Source organism: Barbatula barbatula (genome assembly GCF_947034865.1).
Source record: "Barbatula barbatula genome assembly, chromosome: 1".
Lineage (NCBI taxonomy): Eukaryota > Metazoa > Chordata > Actinopteri > Cypriniformes > Nemacheilidae > Barbatula > Barbatula barbatula.
Genome location: NC_136766.1, coordinates 7,966,572 through 7,985,459, shown reverse-complemented (window position 1 = coordinate 7,985,459; position 18,888 = coordinate 7,966,572). Strand labels below are relative to the sequence as shown.

Below are 18,888 nucleotides of genomic sequence, written 5' to 3'. Positions count from 1 at the left end.
TTGGTCGATACATACGCCAAACAACATCTTACGAGAGCTGATTGGTCATGGATCAAACCTAATATCCCGGATGTAAAGCGGTTTATATTCACCTCCCTGAAGGCGCGTAACTCAGTTTGAATTTGGTGAGGTCGTGCGTGTTTTCAGATAGAGTAACGGTCTCCCAAAAATGGTAAGTTATTTCTCCGTTTTGTGTTTTTTTCTTACCGCGCGTCCGGGTTTTTCATATTTATTGCATGTCGAGGTTATATTTTATTTCTCTGTTGCATAATGTTGTCCGGCTTAGCTAGCGGTAGCTAACGTTACATTGCTAGCTGGCGCCGTGAAAACATTAGCGTAAACCAAACGAATCCTTTATTTGCCCCAACTTACTGCAATGCGTCCGTCTTTGCAAGGTTATCTAAAGCGTTTAACCCCTTTACAAAGAAAATGTAATAAATAAATGTATATTTGTTTAGGCTGGAGGAAAAGCAGGAAAAGACTCCGGGAAGGCGAAAGCGAAGGCTGTTTCGCGCTCGCAGAGGGCTGGACTGCAGGTCAGTCCCGCCGTAATGAACAAAGACTCTCGCTCAAGATGTTTGTTTATTTGTCCTGAGATATCACGCGTTATTTGTCAGCGTCTGTTCTTTTGCACGAATTCCAGACTAAGTTTGAGTACATTTTGTTCCAGTTTCCAGTGGGTCGTATTCATAGACATCTGAAATCCAGGACCACTAGCCATGGACGCGTCGGTGCCACTGCCGCGGTGTACAGCGCTGCTATTCTGGAGTATTTGACTGCTGAAGTAAGTTATTGTTTCTTAAAGAATATGGCATTGGTCGTTAAGACTAACATACGAGATGTAAAGACGTTTCTGACTGGTGTCCTTTCATGTTAAGGTGCTGGAGTTGGCGGGAAACGCATCGAAAGATCTGAAGGTGAAGAGGATCACTCCACGCCACTTGCAGCTTGCCATTAGAGGCGATGAAGAGCTGGACTCTCTAATTAAGGCGACTATTGCTGGTGGTGGTAAGTACAGTTTCATCTTATTTCCGGTTTTCACGTTTGTGTTCTTGCCTTGCACCTTAATAAAAACGTGCCTTTTATCTTTTAGGTGTTATACCCCACATTCACAAGTCTCTTATTGGAAAGAAGGGACAGCAGAAGACCGTGTAAACAGATTGTTGTGTGAAAGCCGTCTCGGGACATGAAAGTGTTCAGATGTTTTGTTTGCCCTGTAGATTAGCATTTTAAAACTTTATATTGTCCGTCTTTGCATTTACTCATTTCTGGGGTATTTTTTTCAAACGTGGCTTCAGAGAAGCTTTTTCCTCATTTTATGATGTTTGGCATAGTCCGTGTAACGTTACACTTTTAATTTGCAGTGTGGCATTTGGCTTTTGAACTTGTGAAGTTTCTGGATTTTATTTCAATAAAGCTCAAAATGCCATGCTATTGTTGGTTGTCTGACTTATTTTAACATAATGTGGTCATTAAAATGTGTGCAAATAAAAGTACTTGTTTGTCCTGTATTGGTGCAGCACACAAATTAATTTTAACTCCATTAACAAACACTTATTCTGAGGTCTTGTTCGTGACATCAATGACAAATCTGCAACCTTTCCACCACATTGAGTAGCAATAGAAGTTTAAATTGGAAACGTTAGTTTATCGGTTCTTATAAAAACTGACCATTCGTCAAGTCCTACACTAGGTGGCGCTGTTTTTACGGTTTTCGCAAACAAACGACGTCTATGGTAAACATGTAAAACGGGCCTTTCACGTCTTTTATTGTTTGTAAACGTCGCATTAAACTGTAAGCTTGTCACGGTGTATTTAATCCTTACGCTCTCGGACAATAAGGAGACCGCGAATAAAGCTTAACAGCGTATTTTTTTGGACCACTTCACGAGATGGATGAACCGGAAACATATTTCCACACAGCTTTTACACCGGAAGTGAATCAAGAAAACTATTTAAGCGCTCCGAAACGATGTTTAGTGCGTTTCATCAAACCGAGACAGTCTTTTGAGAAATACAGGGAAACATTACGCAGAAACGAGAAAGTAAGCGCATTCATTTAGTATGAAGTTATATGTTGGGTGTTTTTACTCTGTGTTTTCTTAAAAAGCAAAGCGTGTTGAATTAAAATTCGATGTGTGTGTTCATAGCTGGCTCCTCCGCTGTCCGCCACGATGCCCGCTTTACTGGAAAGACCAAAGCTATCAAGTGCGATGGCCAGAGCCCTCCATAAGCACATTATGAAAGAGAGAGAGAGAAAAAGACAAGGTTCGTTCGTGTGTTTACGGTTTAAAGCAAAACAAGGTCATTTGTATCGTTTATCAACACCTCTGCTGTCTGTAGTAAACAATCGGTTTCATTTTTACAGTGTGAAAGGGATTTGGATCATGTTATTTATTTTTATTTATGTAAAAATATGTATTATTTATTCTGTTGTAGAGGAAGAAGAAGTGGATAAAATGATGGAACAGAAATTGAAGGAAGAAGAGGAAAGAAAACGAACTAAAGAAATTGAGGAACGAATGTCATTGGAGGAGACCAAAGAACAGGTAAAGATGTGAATATCACCATTTGACAATCACCTTCATTGTGTTAAACGCAGTCATTTAAAGCTTTACAAATGAAAAGCCTTAGTACACTAATGGGTAGCTGTCCATTGTATTTATTAAGCGTTTTGTTATTTGCCAGGTTCAAAAAATGGATGTAAAATTGCTAATTTTGCAAGAGGAGAAACATCAACTATTCTTGCAGCTTAAAAAGGTCCTTCATGAGGAGGAAAAACGGCGACGAAAGGAGCAAAAGTACGTAAACTAAATAAAGAAACCTGCTAAATGGTCAAAATTGCATGTTGTTAATTTTGTCATCAACAATCTTTTATAAGGAAGTATTACATTTTTACCCAAAGAAAGAAGCTGGTTTATGTCAACATCAGTGCATGCATTGTGTGTTTCATTTTCAAATGGATATGGAAAGCAACCTTGCTGCTTCTTTCTCGTAACTGTCCTTTGAATATTAATTTGTTTATAGTGATATTACAACACTGACATCAACAAACTACCAGTCCAGCATGTCTCTACACTCAGGACAGCATCTACTCAGTATACATGGTAAGCTTTTCAAAGCATTTAAAAACTATATTGGTTATGAGTCACTTCATTCTCTTTTAATGAATTATGTTTTGAGTATGTATGAGCAGTGTTGAAATGCTTGTGTTTTGTGTGTTTAAGGCAGTCCAGTGAGTCACAATAGAGCTGGCACTCTTTTAGGAGAACGCAATAAACAGTTGTTCCAGACTCCTCTGATGCCTGTAAGTGAAAGTTATGTTCTTTGTATGATATGTGGTCATATTTGGTATAGCAAATTTATAAATCTAAGTAAAATCAATTTAGTTCGTTTCATCATTTTATTGCTCTTATAAGGTGTGCACTTATTCGTAAATTGTTATCTTGCCTAGGGCCACCCTTTCCATAGTCAGCCAGGATTTCCTCCTGGTTCCTCCGAGCATAGCCAGTTCACAGGAAATACTGCAGTCCATGAGCCATATGCAGTTACTCAGGCCCAGCACCATTCCTCTTACGGGGCTGCTGCTTCTTTGCCCATCAGCTTTGCAAGCACCACCCAGATCAGAGGTAGCAATAAAACCACACCGTAAAGGGGAAGTTCACCCAAAAATGTACTTTGTGCCATATTTTACTCACCCACATGAGGTTAAACATTTAGAGTTTCAAGACAAGTTCGGGCATCTTCGGAGCACAAATTAAGATATTTAGGGGAAATCCGAGAGATTTCCAGGCCTCCTCATAGACCGTTTTTGCCAAGGTCCAGAAAATTACTAAAGACATTGTTACATTGGTCCATCCGGACATAGTGGCCCGGTAATATTTTTTTGAGGTGACGAGAATGCTATTTGCGAAAAACAAACCAAAATACAGACTTTTTTTGAAATATTCTCTGTTTTAGTGTATGGCGCGTTCACAAGAGCACTTCATTTTCTTCTTGGACGAGAGCACTTTGACGCATGCATAGTAGGTTTGTGCGCCGAACCCGCATGGGGCTTGTCCCTATTGGCCGGCGCTCCTGAGTTACATGCAGATACACACTGTATATGCCATTGAGTTCGACACTGATTGAACACAAGATGAAGAAGTGCTCTCGCACCACATGAACACGCACCATAGATTGACAAGACAAAGGAGAATATATATATATATATATATATAGATTAAAATTAGTATTTTGGTTTGTTGTTTTTTTGCACATAAAGCAGTCTCGTCGCTTCTATTAAATTTAACTGAGCCACTATGCGCAATGGCCCAATTTAACAATGTCTTTAGTACTTTTCTGGACCTTGACAAAAACTGACACCATGATGTCTATTAGGAGGCCTGGAAATTTCTTAGTTGATTTTGGGTGAACTTTCCCTTTAACCTAAATGTACAAATTAATAGAATGTTGGACTTTGTGAACAACCCTCTAAGAGCAGAAGAATATCTGAAGCTCTCGTGTTTTTTTTCAATGTAGGGGCATCGCCGTTTCAGAGCATGTCATTCCTGCCCCATCAAGCTCCGGGCCATGCTGTCTTCAGCCATTTCTCCTCCCAGCCAGGTGAGTTTTTCTCGTAAATGCACTTCTTTTATCTTTTTGCACTCTGTAGATAAATAATTTTTCATTCATTACTCGTTGATCTTTAAAGGATTTATCCCCAGTGCAAGTATCCCCCTTCAGAAACAGCTTGAACATGCCAATCAGCAGTCTGGGTTTACTGACTCGGTAAGATTCTTTGTAGACTTCATGAGATGTTTAGGAACAAAATGCTGCATTTTACACAAATAGTGTTGTATTTGGATGTTAGTGGATAATGTTTGGTTTTTGTGTGTTATTGTTAGGCTGCTCTCAGACCCATGCATCCGCAGGCTTTACATGTGAGTGCAGCTGGCCTGCTGTCTGCCCCGTCAATGGCTGTGCAGATCCCTACCGCAAAGGTGAGCTTGCCAACCTGCAAAAAATATCTGAAAGCATTGTTTTTTTACATTTACCATTTTCATTTGAAGAATAAGTTTTCCTTGAAAGTTTCAAAGCGAATGTGCTGTATACTTCTGTGAGGTGCAGAAGAAATATGCATATAGTGTAAAGAAAAGACAGCACACTCTTATTTGACATTCTGTCAATGTTTTTAATCCATCTAATGAAACAAGTTTCATGAATACTTTACATTTTATTTATACATTTGGCAGATGCTTTTTTCCAAAGCTATTTTCATTCAGGGTACATCTCTTAAGTAACTCATGCATTCTCTGGGAATCAAACCCATGACCTTGGTGTTGCACGCACCATTTGAGCTACAGGAACACTTTGGTGGTCATTTGCATTCTTTTTAATCCAGCATTTTAAAATTAACCATTTCATTACTACTTTATTATTTGAACCGTCACTATTAAAACAAGATTTGGTGAGGACAAAGGTTTTTATTGATCATGGGTTCACTAAGCTTGTTTCATGTTGCTAAGGTGACATTTTTCCTTATTCTGTCTAGGCTCCATTTCCAAGTTCCCCTCAGTCGGCGTCACGGCATGCGTTTCTCCCTCACGCTCAGCCTGGACAGAGATTCTATCATCATGGAAAACCGCATTAACTGCTTAAAGCCTGGTCATAACAAGGTGGCATGTTACACACAGCTTATTTCTGAGGCTATCACTTCATGAGAATTGGCTTTAACATTAAGAAGTAATTAATGTCCCATGCAAAAGACTGCTTCATAAACAATTGTGGACATTAAACAATAACAAATATTTTACAGGTTCCCAATCTAAATATTCATTTGTTTGGCGGATGGGAATGCTTCTTGATAATGTGTATCTGAAAGTGTTTTAAAAGTATGTGTTTTAAGCTATTTAGTAACTACAGAAATGTACAGTTTAGTGTTGTTGGCTTTGTGATTTCTAACAGATCAAGATGTTCCTTTGTCAGACGTTCAATTTAGATTTTTGCAGGAAGAAAATACTGACAAGATCTTGGTAACAACAATATGTTTGACAAGAACAGGCTATATCTGTGTGTTTTGCTTTGTTCGTATGCAATTTAGTAAATCAGCAAGGTATGTCCTGTATTACATGGCTTAATCCCAGCTATAAAGTTAAGACATTAAGTTATACATTGTTTTTAGTTGTCTTTGAATGTATTCTTTTCTTTGTGTCTGCCAGAAAGAGCCCAAAACCCATCGCAAACTGAAACAAAGTCGTGATTTATATGTGCTCTTTTTAATATGGAGTCGGGTTGCCTTTCTAGAATACAAATTAGTTTATATCTTATTTCTCAGTCTTGGAACGAACAAAACTGTAACATTACCCACACTGCTGTAATGTGCATGAGTCAAATCTGTAACAATGAATTGATTAGGACACAGAAGGGTTGGTTCCCAATCTTTCAAAATTTCAGCCAGCCCCCAAATTTAAAGACCAAAGTCTAGTGTTCATTTGTCTTTCAACCTTGATTGCCAAGCATCAATCAAGCCACCACAGGCCAGGGCATTATAGACAGAAAATTGTGTTCCTTTAATTCAGAAAGAGATCTAAGGCTTATGGCACCATCTTCGATCTCTCAAAATATATCTGGAATGCAAATACTTTAGAAATTTTGATAAAATGGTTACTTCCCTGTAATAACATTCTGATTCTCCTCTTTTTTTGGGTAGCAGTAGGGGCTCTGCCTTCCTGTATCTGTATGTACACACCTGCTTGTGATATTGTCACCCGTCTGAGGGTTTTTTTACATTAAGGTACTGGAAGATGAAAGAGAAGGTACGCAGAGCACTTGGTCCTGCAGTGAAGAGACAAAACTGCATCCTATTACTCATGTTATGGCCTTTTGTGTCTGTCCTTCACAGGAAACTTGCAGTATGTTTTACCTTCCCATTTGCCCTAAATTGCTTATAAATAAAACTAACCACATAACAGACCTCTTACAACTATTTACTATTGTGAATTAGGATAGCAAAAAAATTCCCAGTTGAAAAATAAGTCTTTGCAAATCAGAGTTATGAAATACCCCCAAACACCAAATATGTTCTTCCCACCCTAACTGTCCATTTCTAGGTCTTTGTTTAGAACAATTTTTAATTAATTATTTATCCCATTGATGGGATTCAAAGTACAGAAAGAGATCAAGAATGAAAAACAGAAAGCCAAAAGTAGAATAGCATTGCTAAGGTCTAATTCTCTTTTATCCAGGTCCATAGCATCTTGTCAACCCCTGAGAGAAGGAATAGAAGAACAGGTAGGAGTGAGTGATAAGGAAATAAAGATTAAGTTCAATGACACACAGAAGAAGGAAAAAGATGAAGAAACACAGTAAATAAAGAATTATGAGGTTGACAAAAAAATTGAACGTAACAAAACAAGAGTTTAATTTAAATATCAATAGGATGTCTACAATATGTATATAAAGAAAATAAACAACGATAGTGATATCTACAGAAAATAATCTGGAATCTTCCAGATATGAAATGTCTTTCATTTTGCATCTCACACCTTTAAGTGACAAATGTGCACAGTAAGATAAGTACACTTTACCATCTCAAAGAAACAGCAGATATATTATAGGCACTACTAATAGAAAATGCTGCGTATGATTGCTTAATTTGCATGAATAATCATGCCTTTCCACCATGTTTTACAATACAGCATGTTTTGTTGCACATGGGACAAAATACTAAGCTGACAGTGTTAAATACAAAAAATGAAAATTCTATATACATCTCAGGCAATAATAAAAAAAACGTTTTTATCTACAATAGTCAAATAGAATGCAAAAACTTGTCTCAAAACTGCTCAGAATTCAGATAGAAACATATCTTTCTAGAGGCGATGATATACTGAACGAGGCAGGAGTACCACATCTTGGTGTCAGTCAAAAGTTCATTTACCAGCAAAGTATTACTTTGTTACTTAAAAATCTTTTATAAACATAATCAACTGTTTACACCTTATTTTGGACAAAACATAAAAAAGTAATACAGTTAGTTCAATCCTAAAACTATCCATTCCAGTATCAATATTTGGGATCCCAACTCCAAAGTATAGTAAAACACAAAATAAGTACAATAGCTTATTGTTTCAGGGGAAACTGTCTTATCGTGACGTTCAGACATCTAAAAACAAATTATTTTGATTCAATAAAAAACTCTTTACAGTGTGTGTTTGCAACAAATGAGTGGCATGTTTCCCTATTGTATTGTTTTGATGGATACCAGAAATAGTTCGGGTTCATTTTGTTGCTTATACCCAAGGCAAACCTTTAAATAAGTGCTTTGCTGTAAGCACACTGGTGAGGCACAGTCGCTCCAGCTCTAGTTAGCAGATGAGCATGCAAACGCTGCAGTGAGCGCTCCATATACCTGCTGTTTTTTATTTGGCCATGGCTTTGATGGCAACTGCAGCTTCCTCATTCATAGCAGAAAGGACAGTGATCTACATAAAAGAAAAATACATTCCATATTAGATACAGATATAGGGATATTTTCTGCATGTTATTTTATGTTTGATTGTTGGCAATTACCAGGATTTCTTCACCAGCATCAAACTTGCTTTCTATCTCTTTGCCCAGGTCTCCCTCTGGCATTTTCAGGTCTTCTCTGACCTCACCACTGTCCTGGAGAAGAGATAGATAGCCATCCTGTATGCCAATAAGCTGTAAGGAAACAACAGATTTTTGTGGAATGTAAACTGGTAGATTTTGCTGTTTGTAATTGCTTGTAATATTCCCTATCACATACTTGGTAGTCCATTCTTTTGATGTTAGGGACATCCATATTGTGGGTAGAGGGACATATATCCTCATACTTTTTGCCAGAGAAAATGTCAATGCCCACCATGTGAACCTTTGACAAACAAATTGGAGCGTGTTTAGCGCTGTTTAATCAAAACTACTGCATTATCATATTTCACATTGTGTGGAAATGAATGGCTTTCCTTTCACCTGTACCTCATTCACAAACACTTGTATAGAGGGACCTCTGGAAGCTCTTTATTGTGCAAAACAAATATGCTCTTAGTGTAGTCGGTCAGTCCGAAACTGACACAATGACTGGGGCGTCGGTATAACAGAATCTTTCAATGTCATTGATTTTAAAATAAATGGTGACATAAATTTGGTGACCCACCATGTCAATTGTTTACACTATTTAATTCCCTATCTCAGCTGGTAAGAGCATTGCATTAACAACGCAAGGTTGTGGGTTTGACCCAGGGGATTGCACATACGTACCTATGTATACATGTATAGGATCCCCATGTAGAATGTATAGGATAATGAAATGTAAGTCGCTTTGGATAAAAGCGTCTGCTAAATGTAAATGTAAATAAGTATTCGGTTATTATTTTACAGTCACAGACCATACAAGACTCACCTTGGCGTGTCCATGTTTGCCGGTCTTTGATGTGGACATTTCCACGATCTTGCATGGTCGACCTTTTAGCACCACAAAACCGTTCTTGCGCAGGGCAGAACATTGCATGGGGTAGGTAGCAGAGGCACCAGCATCGCCTGTTGTGAAGTCCAAGTCAGCATCTGCCATGTCTTTTCTAAAGATTGATGAACCGTGAGCACAATGGTTAATATTAGTCAAAACAAAGAATGATGACTCATCACATTTCAGAAAGGTGCTAATGAATTATGGTTGGGTATAACACTGTTCTTGAATTGATTTAACCTGTTATTCACGTGTTTTTATATCTATCTACATAACATATGTACCATTTGTTTAAATAATAATATGAACATATTACAGTCTCATCTACATGCTTTTTATTAATAAAGACCAGCACATTCTGCAAGCGTTCATTTACTGTAGTCTTGTAGGTTTGCAGGCACCTGTTAACTCAACCTTCTATGGTGCCCAACTGTTAAATGTTCAATTGTCCCTAAATAATAAATGCAAACGTGTTGAAAATCTAAAATAGACACTTGCAAAACTATACATTTAGTCAACTGTACAAATATAATGGCAAGTATTCACGTGGAATGACCGAAACGTCAATTCATTACGCAAGATAGTTCACGATCATTAATATAAAATAATTCGCACAACATACAAACGCTACTTTTCTTTTAACGTTCAATCAAAGTAGGACAATATCAATAATCACAGTGCTTATGTTGATAATTCACCAGCACTTACAACTCAACTCTCTAATATTATCACACACTCGCATGATCACATTTGACATGTAAACGCCTGTAACTGAACAATGAGAGTTTGGGCCGCTTTCATAAGGACAGCCGCAGTGAGCTGGCTGATCTGCGAGGCCTGGTGGATCCGTCGCTGCGCACCGAGGGCCCGCCGAGCTCATTACGACCGAACAGGTGCAGCATTGTTGCCGGTAAATGCGCACATGACAGCGCGCGGACTAGATACTCAGCGCAAGTTTAATGCCGCAAGAAACGTGCGGCCAACGCGATGATGTTTCCTATGATGTAATGCCGAGCTAACCCAAGAAGCGAGGTGCTGCGTGGACTTGGACGTCTTGAGTTGTGATCAAGTTTTTAAAAATTCTTTGTCCTCGTACCCTATTTCAACTTTGCCGGAGTGAAATGAACGCGGATTTTCCGTATAGTTACGCCCCCAACGCCCATAGAAAACATGTTGTCGTCATTGTAAATTACACGCGCAATGAAAGAGCGCAAAAGCCTTTCGGACTCTGCGCGATTTTAAGAGATGTTTTATGTTTGTCTGTTTTAGGTTATTAATAAAAACGTAAATAGCTTTATCAAGAAGGAGGATGCTGTTGGTACGTGAGATCATGCCCGTTGTTTGAATGGTTTATTTAGCTACTTACCTAGTTTACAGTCTTTTCCACACTACACGCTTTCAGGGACAGCCCAACCACTAGTTAGCCCGACTAGATGTTTTTCTCCGTTTTCTCTCTCAGATCTGTCTGTTGTTATCAGCTGCACGATTCCTCTCTTGTGCTTATTCACTTAATTCACCTATCTTGACACTGCTCTCATTGCAGCCGTTTTTCTCCTTCCTCTTTCTTTCGTGGTAGTGGCACGTTCGGCTGTTCCGCGGCTGGCCCAAACGAATAAATCCCGAACTCTCTTTTTCTCTCAATGATCCGTATGAATTCAACCACACATACCATAAAACAAACCTCATCAGTTTCCTCCCCACTGCGCATGCGCGTTCACCCTCGCACTTTAAATTCTAGGGCGGGCGGGGGACCAGTCCGCCCGGGAGCGCGCTCTCGGAGTCTCGTGTCTGGCTTTGAGTTTGAATGAGCGCATTTTTACCAACACAACGCACACTATTGAGGATAAAAACGAAGTTGTTACCTCTCTTTTGTTTACTGAATAGTTCAAAGGTCGCATGTATTTGACATTTATAGGGATTGCGCTCGTTTATTCTGCAAACTCGGATGGCTTCCAGTGGGTTCTTCTGGCACGCACACTCAACTACCAACATAACCATAACGTATACGACGGGTTTGAGAGAATCGTATAGAATTAAACGGAAAGGTTAAAAAGCACTGGTTTGTTTAAACGCATTTTAAGAGTATCGCACACATTCGTTTATAGTTTCCATTTATTCATTTGGCAGACGCTTTTATCCAAAGCGACTTACAGGTAGTTTTTTACAGTGGCACATTACTGCAGAGCAATCAGGGGTAAGGTGCCTTGTCAAGGGCGCTTCAGTCATGACCTGCTGGCACTGAGATTCGAACCGGCAAACTTCTGGTTACAAGCCCAACGCTCTAACCCCAAGGCGTGCATGTTGGAATAATGTGTTGTCGTTTGGATAAATATAGTCAAGTGAAACTTGAATCTGGTGACCTATGTGTATGGGCTTGCGAGGCAATGGGGTAAAAGAAGCCACAACCAGGCACAGCAATTTTAATCAATTAAGTCTGTATGTTACTGTTCTGTTCTGTTCTGTTTATACGGTCACACAAAACGACATAATATTCCTTTAATTGTTTTATTATAGTCAAATGTTTTGAGGTGGATTGGTTGCCATTTGTTTTCCCACTCCACGTCATGATTGAACTATAAGATTACTAGTCAGACCATGGTGAAATACATTTTCATCGGTTTGTTCTTATACGTGAGCATAATTGAAAATGAGGTGCAAAGTGAAATATATCTTAACACGTCGTTGCTAGATTGGTTTGGTTGGTTTTCCCGCGAGACATTCCCAATTGATCACGCGAGTACGAAGATGGGACTCGCGGATTGGTCGCTCGAACACCAATTAAATCGAAGCTCGGTCGACCCTTCCTGACAGGCAATCGGGATAAAAAGTTTGAGGTGGACGCCGGAGTCCAAGATTGGCGAGTTGGAGTGAGGGTGTCAAAATCAAGATTGAGAAAATGAGCGACACGGAGGCGCAGAGCGCAGCACCGACGCCTGAACAACCTCAACCTCAACCTCAACCTGAGAGAAAAATTATCGGTAGGAAATCATTGACTTCACTAGAAGACACATTTATTTAGCACACACTGTTCATCGGATGAACAAATCTGTGTATGAAACGAGATTCGATGCACGTACAGCATATATAGGGATTTTAACATTACTTGTTGTTTGAATGCTTTTCACTTTTTGTGTTCTTTATTTGCAAGCACATTTTTTCTGAAGTGTTTTTTATGCCAACGTGGTTTTCACACCATGGTTTCATTTTTGAAGTGAAGTGAAAATAATGAATTTTATTGTTAACTTCCACGTGTTTGCGATCTGGTACAGATGAAATGCTTTTGGATACACCGTTTGACTTGATTATTAATGTATTCCTCGGTTAACACGTTGTTCGTTTCATACTCGTGTCGAACCGGTTGTCTGCCACTTGGATTTATGTCTCTATGACAAAATAAGGAATCCGCTAGGATCTAAAGCTGCGAACGAAGCCGTCCATATCTGAATCCGACCTGTGTTTGGATATTTACGCAGTGAAAGTGCGTTCAACGTGACCCACATTTTTGCGCTCTGTCACCATGTGCTTCAGGTGGGAGGGATTTCGCTGCAGGTGCGCCGCATATCGTTAGGTAAACGCTTTACATTATCCTTCATTTATAGTTAGTGGTCGATATTTGCGCATAGATTTACTAAACTAAATCTTTAAGTTTTTTTTTTAAATCGTCTCCGTTTCATGAATTTGTGAAAACATGCGGCGTCCTGCTTGACGGTTTCGAAGTTTATGGTTAATATTCACACGCAAGGCCACCGGGCGTGGGTACGATTGCCATTGTATGATTGAAAAATCGCGTCTTGTTTGTTTTGCGTTTGTGATCTCACCGGATGTTGTTTGTATGCTTCTCTCCATCGCAGCGACGGCAGTGCAGGGGACCGTGAAATGGTTCAATGTGCGCAATGGATACGGCTTCATCAACAGGTTTGTTTTGTGATCTGTCACCCTTTTAGTTCCAGGCTGTCTTTGAAATGTCCACTTTTTGTTCTAACCAGCAATGATATAATTTCAGTATGGCATGGTGGTTGCATTTGAGAAGGTACCTTTCGTAAGGAAAATATGGGCCGTATTCATGAAACATCTTAGAATTATCACCAGGAGCAACTCTTTGCACTAAGAAAATTCTTAATGTGGGTGTTTACCCTTAAATTTACAGAAAATATCCTATTAAAGAGAAAAGTAGTTAAAGCATCTTAACCCTTAGAGTGCTTAAGTTTCTTTAGCAGCTGAGATAATCGATGCAAAGAGGGAAAAGAAATGCCTTGCACACAATGCATTTGATAGTAAATTAATGTCACAACACTTTAGATTGTGCAGAGATTATGTCTGTGACTGATTTTAACACGCTAACATCTCGAAATATGGCAGAAATGCCATAGCGGAAGAAATGCAGTAGGAGTAATCACTACATGAATTTTCTTATCAAATAGGTTTAGTATAACATTAACAGCATGGTAAAGGGAAATAAAGAGAAGTTATATATACATAATATATATATTGGTGTGTGTATGGTCAAACAGGAAAAATTTCACCTGTAATCTCAAACTGACGATTTATAACCCTATACTTAAACATGCTCTTTTTTTTTCGCAAAAGACTGTGTCATGCATCATAACGGGGTCAGCCCCACTTCCTCACGAAGATAAATGTTTTTGTCTCTTTCTCGCTCCATTGCTCTCAGATTGGTCCTGGGTCACTTAAGATAAGACTCCTACGTATGTTTTTTTAGCAAAATTTTGAGTTTTCTTAAAGGATTCTTAGAAGCTTTAAGAATATGGGGCCTGATGTTTCGTGGCAAAGAAAACATGGTCATCATAAATTAGATGTGACCCAGAAGTAATGGTTATACATTTCTATACGTTTCCCCTTCTAGATTTACAAAACCTATAACTTTATTTCCAAATTCAATGAAATACTTTAAAGATACAGTTTCTGAGAGGTCTTTGTGACTTGTATAAGCCCTCTGTTCAAATACAGTGTAGATTTATGAAATCTGTGTCCTCGAAGTTCACCGTTGTTTCGTCCTCCACAGGAATGACACCAAAGAAGATGTGTTCGTTCATCAGGTAATTAATTTACTTAACAACCATTTTTTGTGAAGACCTGTCCATTTCAGTTCACAGTTAACTAAGTATAGCTAGCCATGCAAATCACACATATTTGTCTGAACCTTAAATATACCAAGACACAATTATTGCATTTTATAAATGGATCACTTTAGAATGTTACATTCTACAGGCACATGCTACAAATCATTCTGTTATATCTGTACGTCTTATTGCAGACTGCAATAAAAAAGAATAACCCAAGAAAGTTCCTCAGAAGTGTGGGGGATGGTGAGGTGGTGGAGTTTGACGTTGTTGAAGCCACTAAGGTAAGCAGCACTTAAACTACCATATCAAAGTAGTTTATTGTCTCTTTAAACTTCAGCGCTGTTTCAGGGTTCTGAGGCATCCAATGTGACCGGGCCAGGTGGTGTACCTGTCAAAGGCAGCCGATATGCCCCTAATAAACGCAGGTTCCGTAGACGATTTTATCCACGAAATGCACGCCCTGGTGAGGGAGAATCAAAAGCCGCCGGGGATTCTGCTGGTCCCACATCAGAGGGAGAAGGCAATGAGGAGAGGGGAGAACCTCAGCCTCGCCCACGACGTCAGCGGCCGCGCAGAAGACCTGTTGTGCCGCAAGGCGAGGTAAGGTCATTGGATAGAGAAATGGTTTGTGTTGAATGTCTTTAAAGGGATGTTTCAGGCAAGAAACAACATTTTCCCATGTTTTACTCAACCAAGGCAACCTAACTTTCTTTTTGAAGAATAATGCATATATTGTTATAATGCCATATATTGTTTCTCTTCCAAGCGGTAGAATGGGAGTGAATGGGGGCAGTTGTGGGGTCCAAGAAGTCCACCCATCAAAGAACTGTTCAACATTGCTCCTTGGTCATAACAAAGGTCTTCTGAAGCTAATAGATCTGTTTTTAAGAGCAATATCCCTATTTGACAAACGCTATTAATGCTAATGTCTCACTTTCTTTATCCTGTGGCTGTGCGTAAACCAGAGGCTTTATTTCTAGCAAATGGTGGCGACGAAAGCTACCGCACCAAGGAGACTGTATGCTATTGGAACAGCGCGAAAAATGCCACTTGCGTCATTTGCCAGAAAAACAAGCCTCTGGTTCATGCACAGCTGAGGAATGACGGAAGTTAGACGTTAAGGTAAAAATTGCTGTCAATGTGGATATTTCGCTTAAACGTATTGATACGCTTCAGAAGACCTTTAAGACCACGGAGCTGTTGAGTAGTTCTTTGATCACTTTTTGTAGCTTAAGTGTTTTTTTAAAGACACGTTGTAAAAACTCAGACTGCATTATTCAAGAAAAACGTCATATTCAGTTAGTATGCCTTGAGGGTGGGTACAACATGGGGACTTTTTTCCCTGAAATATCCCTTTTAAGCATAAATGTTTCTGCTCATTTGATCATATCTGTATGCAGTCGATCAGAAGGATTTTGCAATGTTTGTGTCCGCTCTAGGAAGAAGCAGGAGATGGAAATGTAGAAGGAGAAGGTGCCCATCAGAGGCTTCCACCACGCAGGTTCAGACCTCGATTTCGAAGGTTAATGTTATCAATAGCTTGTCTTCATCCAGAAAGCCTTTGCGTCTCTAATGTATTTGTTTATTTTAGTTTTTACGCAAGTCTGAAATTTGGTTATGGAAAGATAGACAATACTACTTAGGTGGCACTGCCAATTTAAAGGGAGCTATGAGGTACAAAGCTTCATTATAAAGATGAAATTTTACAGAGCTGTGTACATCTTTGTACTTGTACTGATGTTTTAAAGTCAAAGATTATTAAGCTAGGTGAACATATTTAAAGTTTTAAAATATTCGTTCAGGCCATTCCGCCCCCGTCCACCCTCTGGAGAGGCCACGGTCCCTGCAGAAGAGCAGGAGTCGCCTTCTAAAGAAGGCCAGACCGATGGGGAGCAGGTTGAAGGACAACCACAGAAACCCCGAAGACAGTTAGGGCGACGCAGACAGAGGAAATCTGAATCCGGTGCATCTAAAGTGAGTTGAAGTGATGAAACGGTGCTGTTAAATTCTGTTCCATTGGCCTGAGCCTTACTGCCTGATATTTTGGTGTGTTTTTGGATAGAAACACGACTGCATTTTCTCAATTTAATGCTCTACTCGAAACATTTCATCCATTTATTTTAGTGATCAACTACGTTTTGTAAGCCCACTATCCAATTGCTTCATAATATCAATTCCCTTTCTTTATAGGATGAAGATGAACCAGAAGAAACGTCTGTTTCCCCAGGTGGGGGATCTAAGCCGCCTTCTGAAACGTCTCCAAAACAATCCCCTAAAAAATCTGAGGTGAGGAACGCTGTGTCATTTGTGCTTTGTTGAATGTGAGCACATATTGTTTTTCTGCCCCAAAAGTTTGAGCTCAACCTTTCATTAGCTGACAAAATATCAAGCCAGACTGCCTAAAAAAGATGAACTTAAATTTACCTTTGTGCAACACCTCAGAGCCTGCACTTACAGGCAATAAAATCATCTTTCATATTGTTAGACCTCGTGTATATGTATACTAACGACTGTTTCTCATTTTAGGCACCTGCCCCTACAGCTGCCAAGAGCACAGAATGATTTCTGTGACCTGGAAGGAATCATTTGACCCCAGCAAGAGGTGGGACTTCATCAGCTAAACTGGTGCTGTGTTTTGAAAGTGGTATTGCGTTTCGGCCATCAAGCTACAACTGCTAAAACGCATCAGATGTTGTCTGCTGACCCCAAGCCAAATTAAGCAGCAGGCAATGTATTCTAAAAGGCTTTGTCCAATTTTTATTTGTGTCGTTTAAAACGTTTTATTGGTTTTAATTGGAGTTAATTTGTTTCCCAAATAATCAAACCGATTGAAATGCCTTTGTTGTGTATCTGTATGTTCTTGGGGTGAATTAAGGCTCCTTTTTGATATTGCGATGAGTGTCCCAATTCACGGTTTTTGAATGTCTCACGAATTACTTTCTGTTGCCCATCTCTCCCTTTCACGTTTCCCTTGTTCTCCCTGTGTTGCTGTATAGGTTCCTGGGTGGGTTAGTTTGGGGGGGGTAAGACCTCTCATCAACCATTTGTCCAAACAACTTGCTCCTCACTTCTACATCGTTGTCTCTCCCCCCACCTGATTCACCCCCTGTGGTATGGAACCTTCATCTGTCATGGAGCAAAAGAGGGCTGGTAGGGAAGGGAGGGTTGTGCTGATGCATATTTAGCCATTTAAAATAGAATTGCAAAAAAGAAACCTGCTCCAAAAGCCCTATTATATTTATAGTATTTCCCCCTTAATAGTTTTGTTGTGTACTATGGGCGGTGAGCAGTCGAGAAAACATGACCAGTTTGGCTACTTTAAGTTCATCAATGAGAGAAAATGCAATCCAATACTGCACATGCTCTTCTCTTACTTATAACTAAATACAAAAGGGGAAAAATTACATCCAATCGAAATCGAAAATTGTTCAAACTTTTGTCTTTTTTTGTCCTTTTTATATGTCTTTTTTTTGATTGGGATTATGTGCAATGTTAGTAAAGTGAGTAAATAAAGTATTTGCAAAGCCACTTGACTCTGAATCCATTCAAAAGATTAAGAGTGTGATTGCATGTTATGGTTGATGTTATTTTTACGTCAAGAATTTGGCATCTTCAAACTGTAAGATTAGCATATCGTCACTGTGCCTCTGAAACCTCATCTGTCCAAATTAGCTGTTTTTCAGGAAATAACACTTAATAGGTGTTGTCAAAGTAGACAAGCCCTTTATCTCAAAATCTGAATATCATAAAAATAGTCGACTTTTTTTTGTCACCGGTTTCAGACAGTGAAACCTATATATTATATAGATTCATTACACATAATGAAATATTTCAAGCCTTCTGTGTGTCAGAAAATTTGAATGTTAAATAAAATCAATAAAAAAATTAAACCGAAATATCAGGTGTCTGAAAAGTATGTTCATTTCTATGCATTTGATATTTGGTTGGGGCTCCTTTTGCATGAATTACTGCATCAATGCGGCATGGCATGGAGGCAATCAGTGTGGGACACTGCTCCTATGTAATGGAAGCCCAGGTTGCTTTATTGGCATCCTTCAGATCATCTCCATTGATGGGTATGATGTCTCATCTTCCTCTTGACCGGTCAGCTGTGGCCTAGTGGTTAGAGCGTTGGGCTTGTGATGGCTGGCCGTAACAGTGTTGGTCACCATAGTCATTGAACCAGCATTTGGTTCCTTTGGCAGTGTGGGCAGGTGCAAAGTCCTGCTGGAAAATGAAATCTGCATCTTCATTAATCTGTCAGCAGAAGGACGCATTAAGTGCTCTAAAGTTTCCTGGTAGATGGCTGGGTTGACTGGACTTCAGAAAACGCAGTGG

General features: G+C 39.3%; 4 protein-coding genes across 10 annotated transcripts; 3 read left to right on the top strand and 1 right to left on the bottom strand.

Annotated features, from left to right (window-relative positions):
- Positions 1-9: 9 nt before the first annotated feature.
- Positions 10-1,510, top strand: LOC306891392 (histone H2A.Z). Its single transcript, XM_079451610.1, has 5 exons — positions 10-172; positions 459-536; positions 671-784; positions 879-1,008; positions 1,094-1,510. The coding sequence occupies exons 1-5, from the start codon at positions 170-172 to the stop codon at positions 1,153-1,155; spliced, it is 387 nt and encodes a 128-aa protein (XP_079307736.1). The 5' UTR covers positions 10-169; the 3' UTR covers positions 1,156-1,510.
- Positions 1,511-1,775: 265 nt separating this feature from the next.
- On the top strand, positions 1,776-7,023 carry LOC306892930 (G protein pathway suppressor 2-like). Its single transcript, XM_079454346.1, has 11 exons — positions 1,776-2,045; positions 2,151-2,268; positions 2,440-2,549; positions 2,689-2,801; positions 3,028-3,107; positions 3,228-3,307; positions 3,455-3,629; positions 4,522-4,605; positions 4,694-4,770; positions 4,887-4,982; positions 5,534-7,023. Exons 1-11 carry the CDS (start codon positions 1,893-1,895, stop codon positions 5,630-5,632), a joined length of 1,185 nt encoding a protein of 394 aa, XP_079310472.1. The 5' UTR covers positions 1,776-1,892; the 3' UTR covers positions 5,633-7,023.
- Positions 5,156-11,274, bottom strand: LOC306892936 (eukaryotic translation initiation factor 5A-1). 5 transcript variants are annotated; one of them, XM_079454358.1, is made up of 6 exons: positions 10,833-11,176; positions 9,404-9,578; positions 8,771-8,875; positions 8,554-8,685; positions 8,393-8,465; positions 5,156-7,248 (listed from the first exon to the last, which is right to left on the bottom strand). In XM_079454358.1, the coding sequence occupies exons 2-5, from the start codon at positions 9,569-9,571 to the stop codon at positions 8,403-8,405; spliced, it is 468 nt and encodes a 155-aa protein (XP_079310484.1). In that variant the 5' UTR covers positions 9,572-9,578; positions 10,833-11,176; the 3' UTR covers positions 5,156-7,248; positions 8,393-8,402. The 5 variants fall into 5 exon arrangements, with proteins under 5 accessions (XP_079310484.1, XP_079310483.1, XP_079310487.1 ...); XM_079454357.1 differs by lacking the exon at positions 5,156-7,248 and having other exon boundaries at positions 7,381-8,465; positions 10,833-11,274; XM_079454361.1 differs by lacking the exons at positions 5,156-7,248; positions 10,833-11,176 and adding an exon at positions 10,563-10,659 and having other exon boundaries at positions 7,381-8,465.
- A 961-nt stretch (positions 11,275-12,235) lies between these two features.
- On the top strand, positions 12,236-18,415 carry LOC306892920 (Y-box-binding protein 2-A-like). 3 transcript variants are annotated; one of them, XM_079454312.1, is made up of 10 exons: positions 12,236-12,444; positions 13,318-13,381; positions 14,490-14,523; positions 14,742-14,831; positions 14,899-15,150; positions 15,990-16,072; positions 16,353-16,524; positions 16,741-16,836; positions 17,077-17,152; positions 17,547-18,415. In XM_079454312.1, exons 1-9 carry the CDS (start codon positions 12,363-12,365, stop codon positions 17,110-17,112), a joined length of 909 nt encoding a protein of 302 aa, XP_079310438.1. In that variant the 5' UTR covers positions 12,236-12,362; the 3' UTR covers positions 17,113-17,152; positions 17,547-18,415. The 3 variants fall into 3 exon arrangements, with proteins under 3 accessions (XP_079310438.1, XP_079310440.1, XP_079310439.1); XM_079454314.1 differs by having other exon boundaries at positions 12,273-12,444; positions 15,990-16,051; positions 17,547-18,077; XM_079454313.1 differs by having other exon boundaries at positions 12,273-12,444; positions 15,990-16,051; positions 17,077-18,077.
- Positions 18,416-18,888: the final 473 nt, after the last annotated feature.

Coding starts and splice junctions, on each gene's coding strand:
- LOC306892920 (XM_079454312.1), top strand. CDS start 12,363: ATGAGCGACACGGAGGCGCAGAGCGCAGCACCGACGCCTGAACAACCT. Junction 13,382..14,489: donor GGATACGGCTTCATCAACAG/GTTTGTTTTGTG, acceptor CGTCCTCCACAG/GAATGACACCAAAGAAGATG. Junction 16,837..17,076: donor AATCCCCTAAAAAATCTGAG/GTGAGGAACGCT, acceptor TTCTCATTTTAG/GCACCTGCCCCTACAGCTGC.
- LOC306891392 (XM_079451610.1), top strand. Junction 537..670: donor CGCAGAGGGCTGGACTGCAG/GTCAGTCCCGCC, acceptor ATTTTGTTCCAG/TTTCCAGTGGGTCGTATTCA. Junction 785..878: donor TGGAGTATTTGACTGCTGAA/GTAAGTTATTGT, acceptor TTTCATGTTAAG/GTGCTGGAGTTGGCGGGAAA.
- LOC306892930 (XM_079454346.1), top strand. CDS start 1,893: ATGGATGAACCGGAAACATATTTCCACACAGCTTTTACACCGGAAGTG. Junction 2,550..2,688: donor TGGAGGAGACCAAAGAACAG/GTAAAGATGTGA, acceptor GTTATTTGCCAG/GTTCAAAAAATGGATGTAAA. Junction 2,802..3,027: donor CGGCGACGAAAGGAGCAAAA/GTACGTAAACTA, acceptor ATTTGTTTATAG/TGATATTACAACACTGACAT.
- LOC306892936 (XM_079454357.1), bottom strand. CDS start 9,571: ATGGCAGATGCTGACTTGGACTTCACAACAGGCGATGCTGGTGCCTCT. Junction 8,876..9,403: donor GCAAACATGGACACGCCAAG/GTGAGTCTTGTA, acceptor TGTTTGTCAAAG/GTTCACATGGTGGGCATTGA. Junction 8,686..8,770: donor TCAAAAGAATGGACTACCAA/GTATGTGATAGG, acceptor GTTTCCTTACAG/CTTATTGGCATACAGGATGG.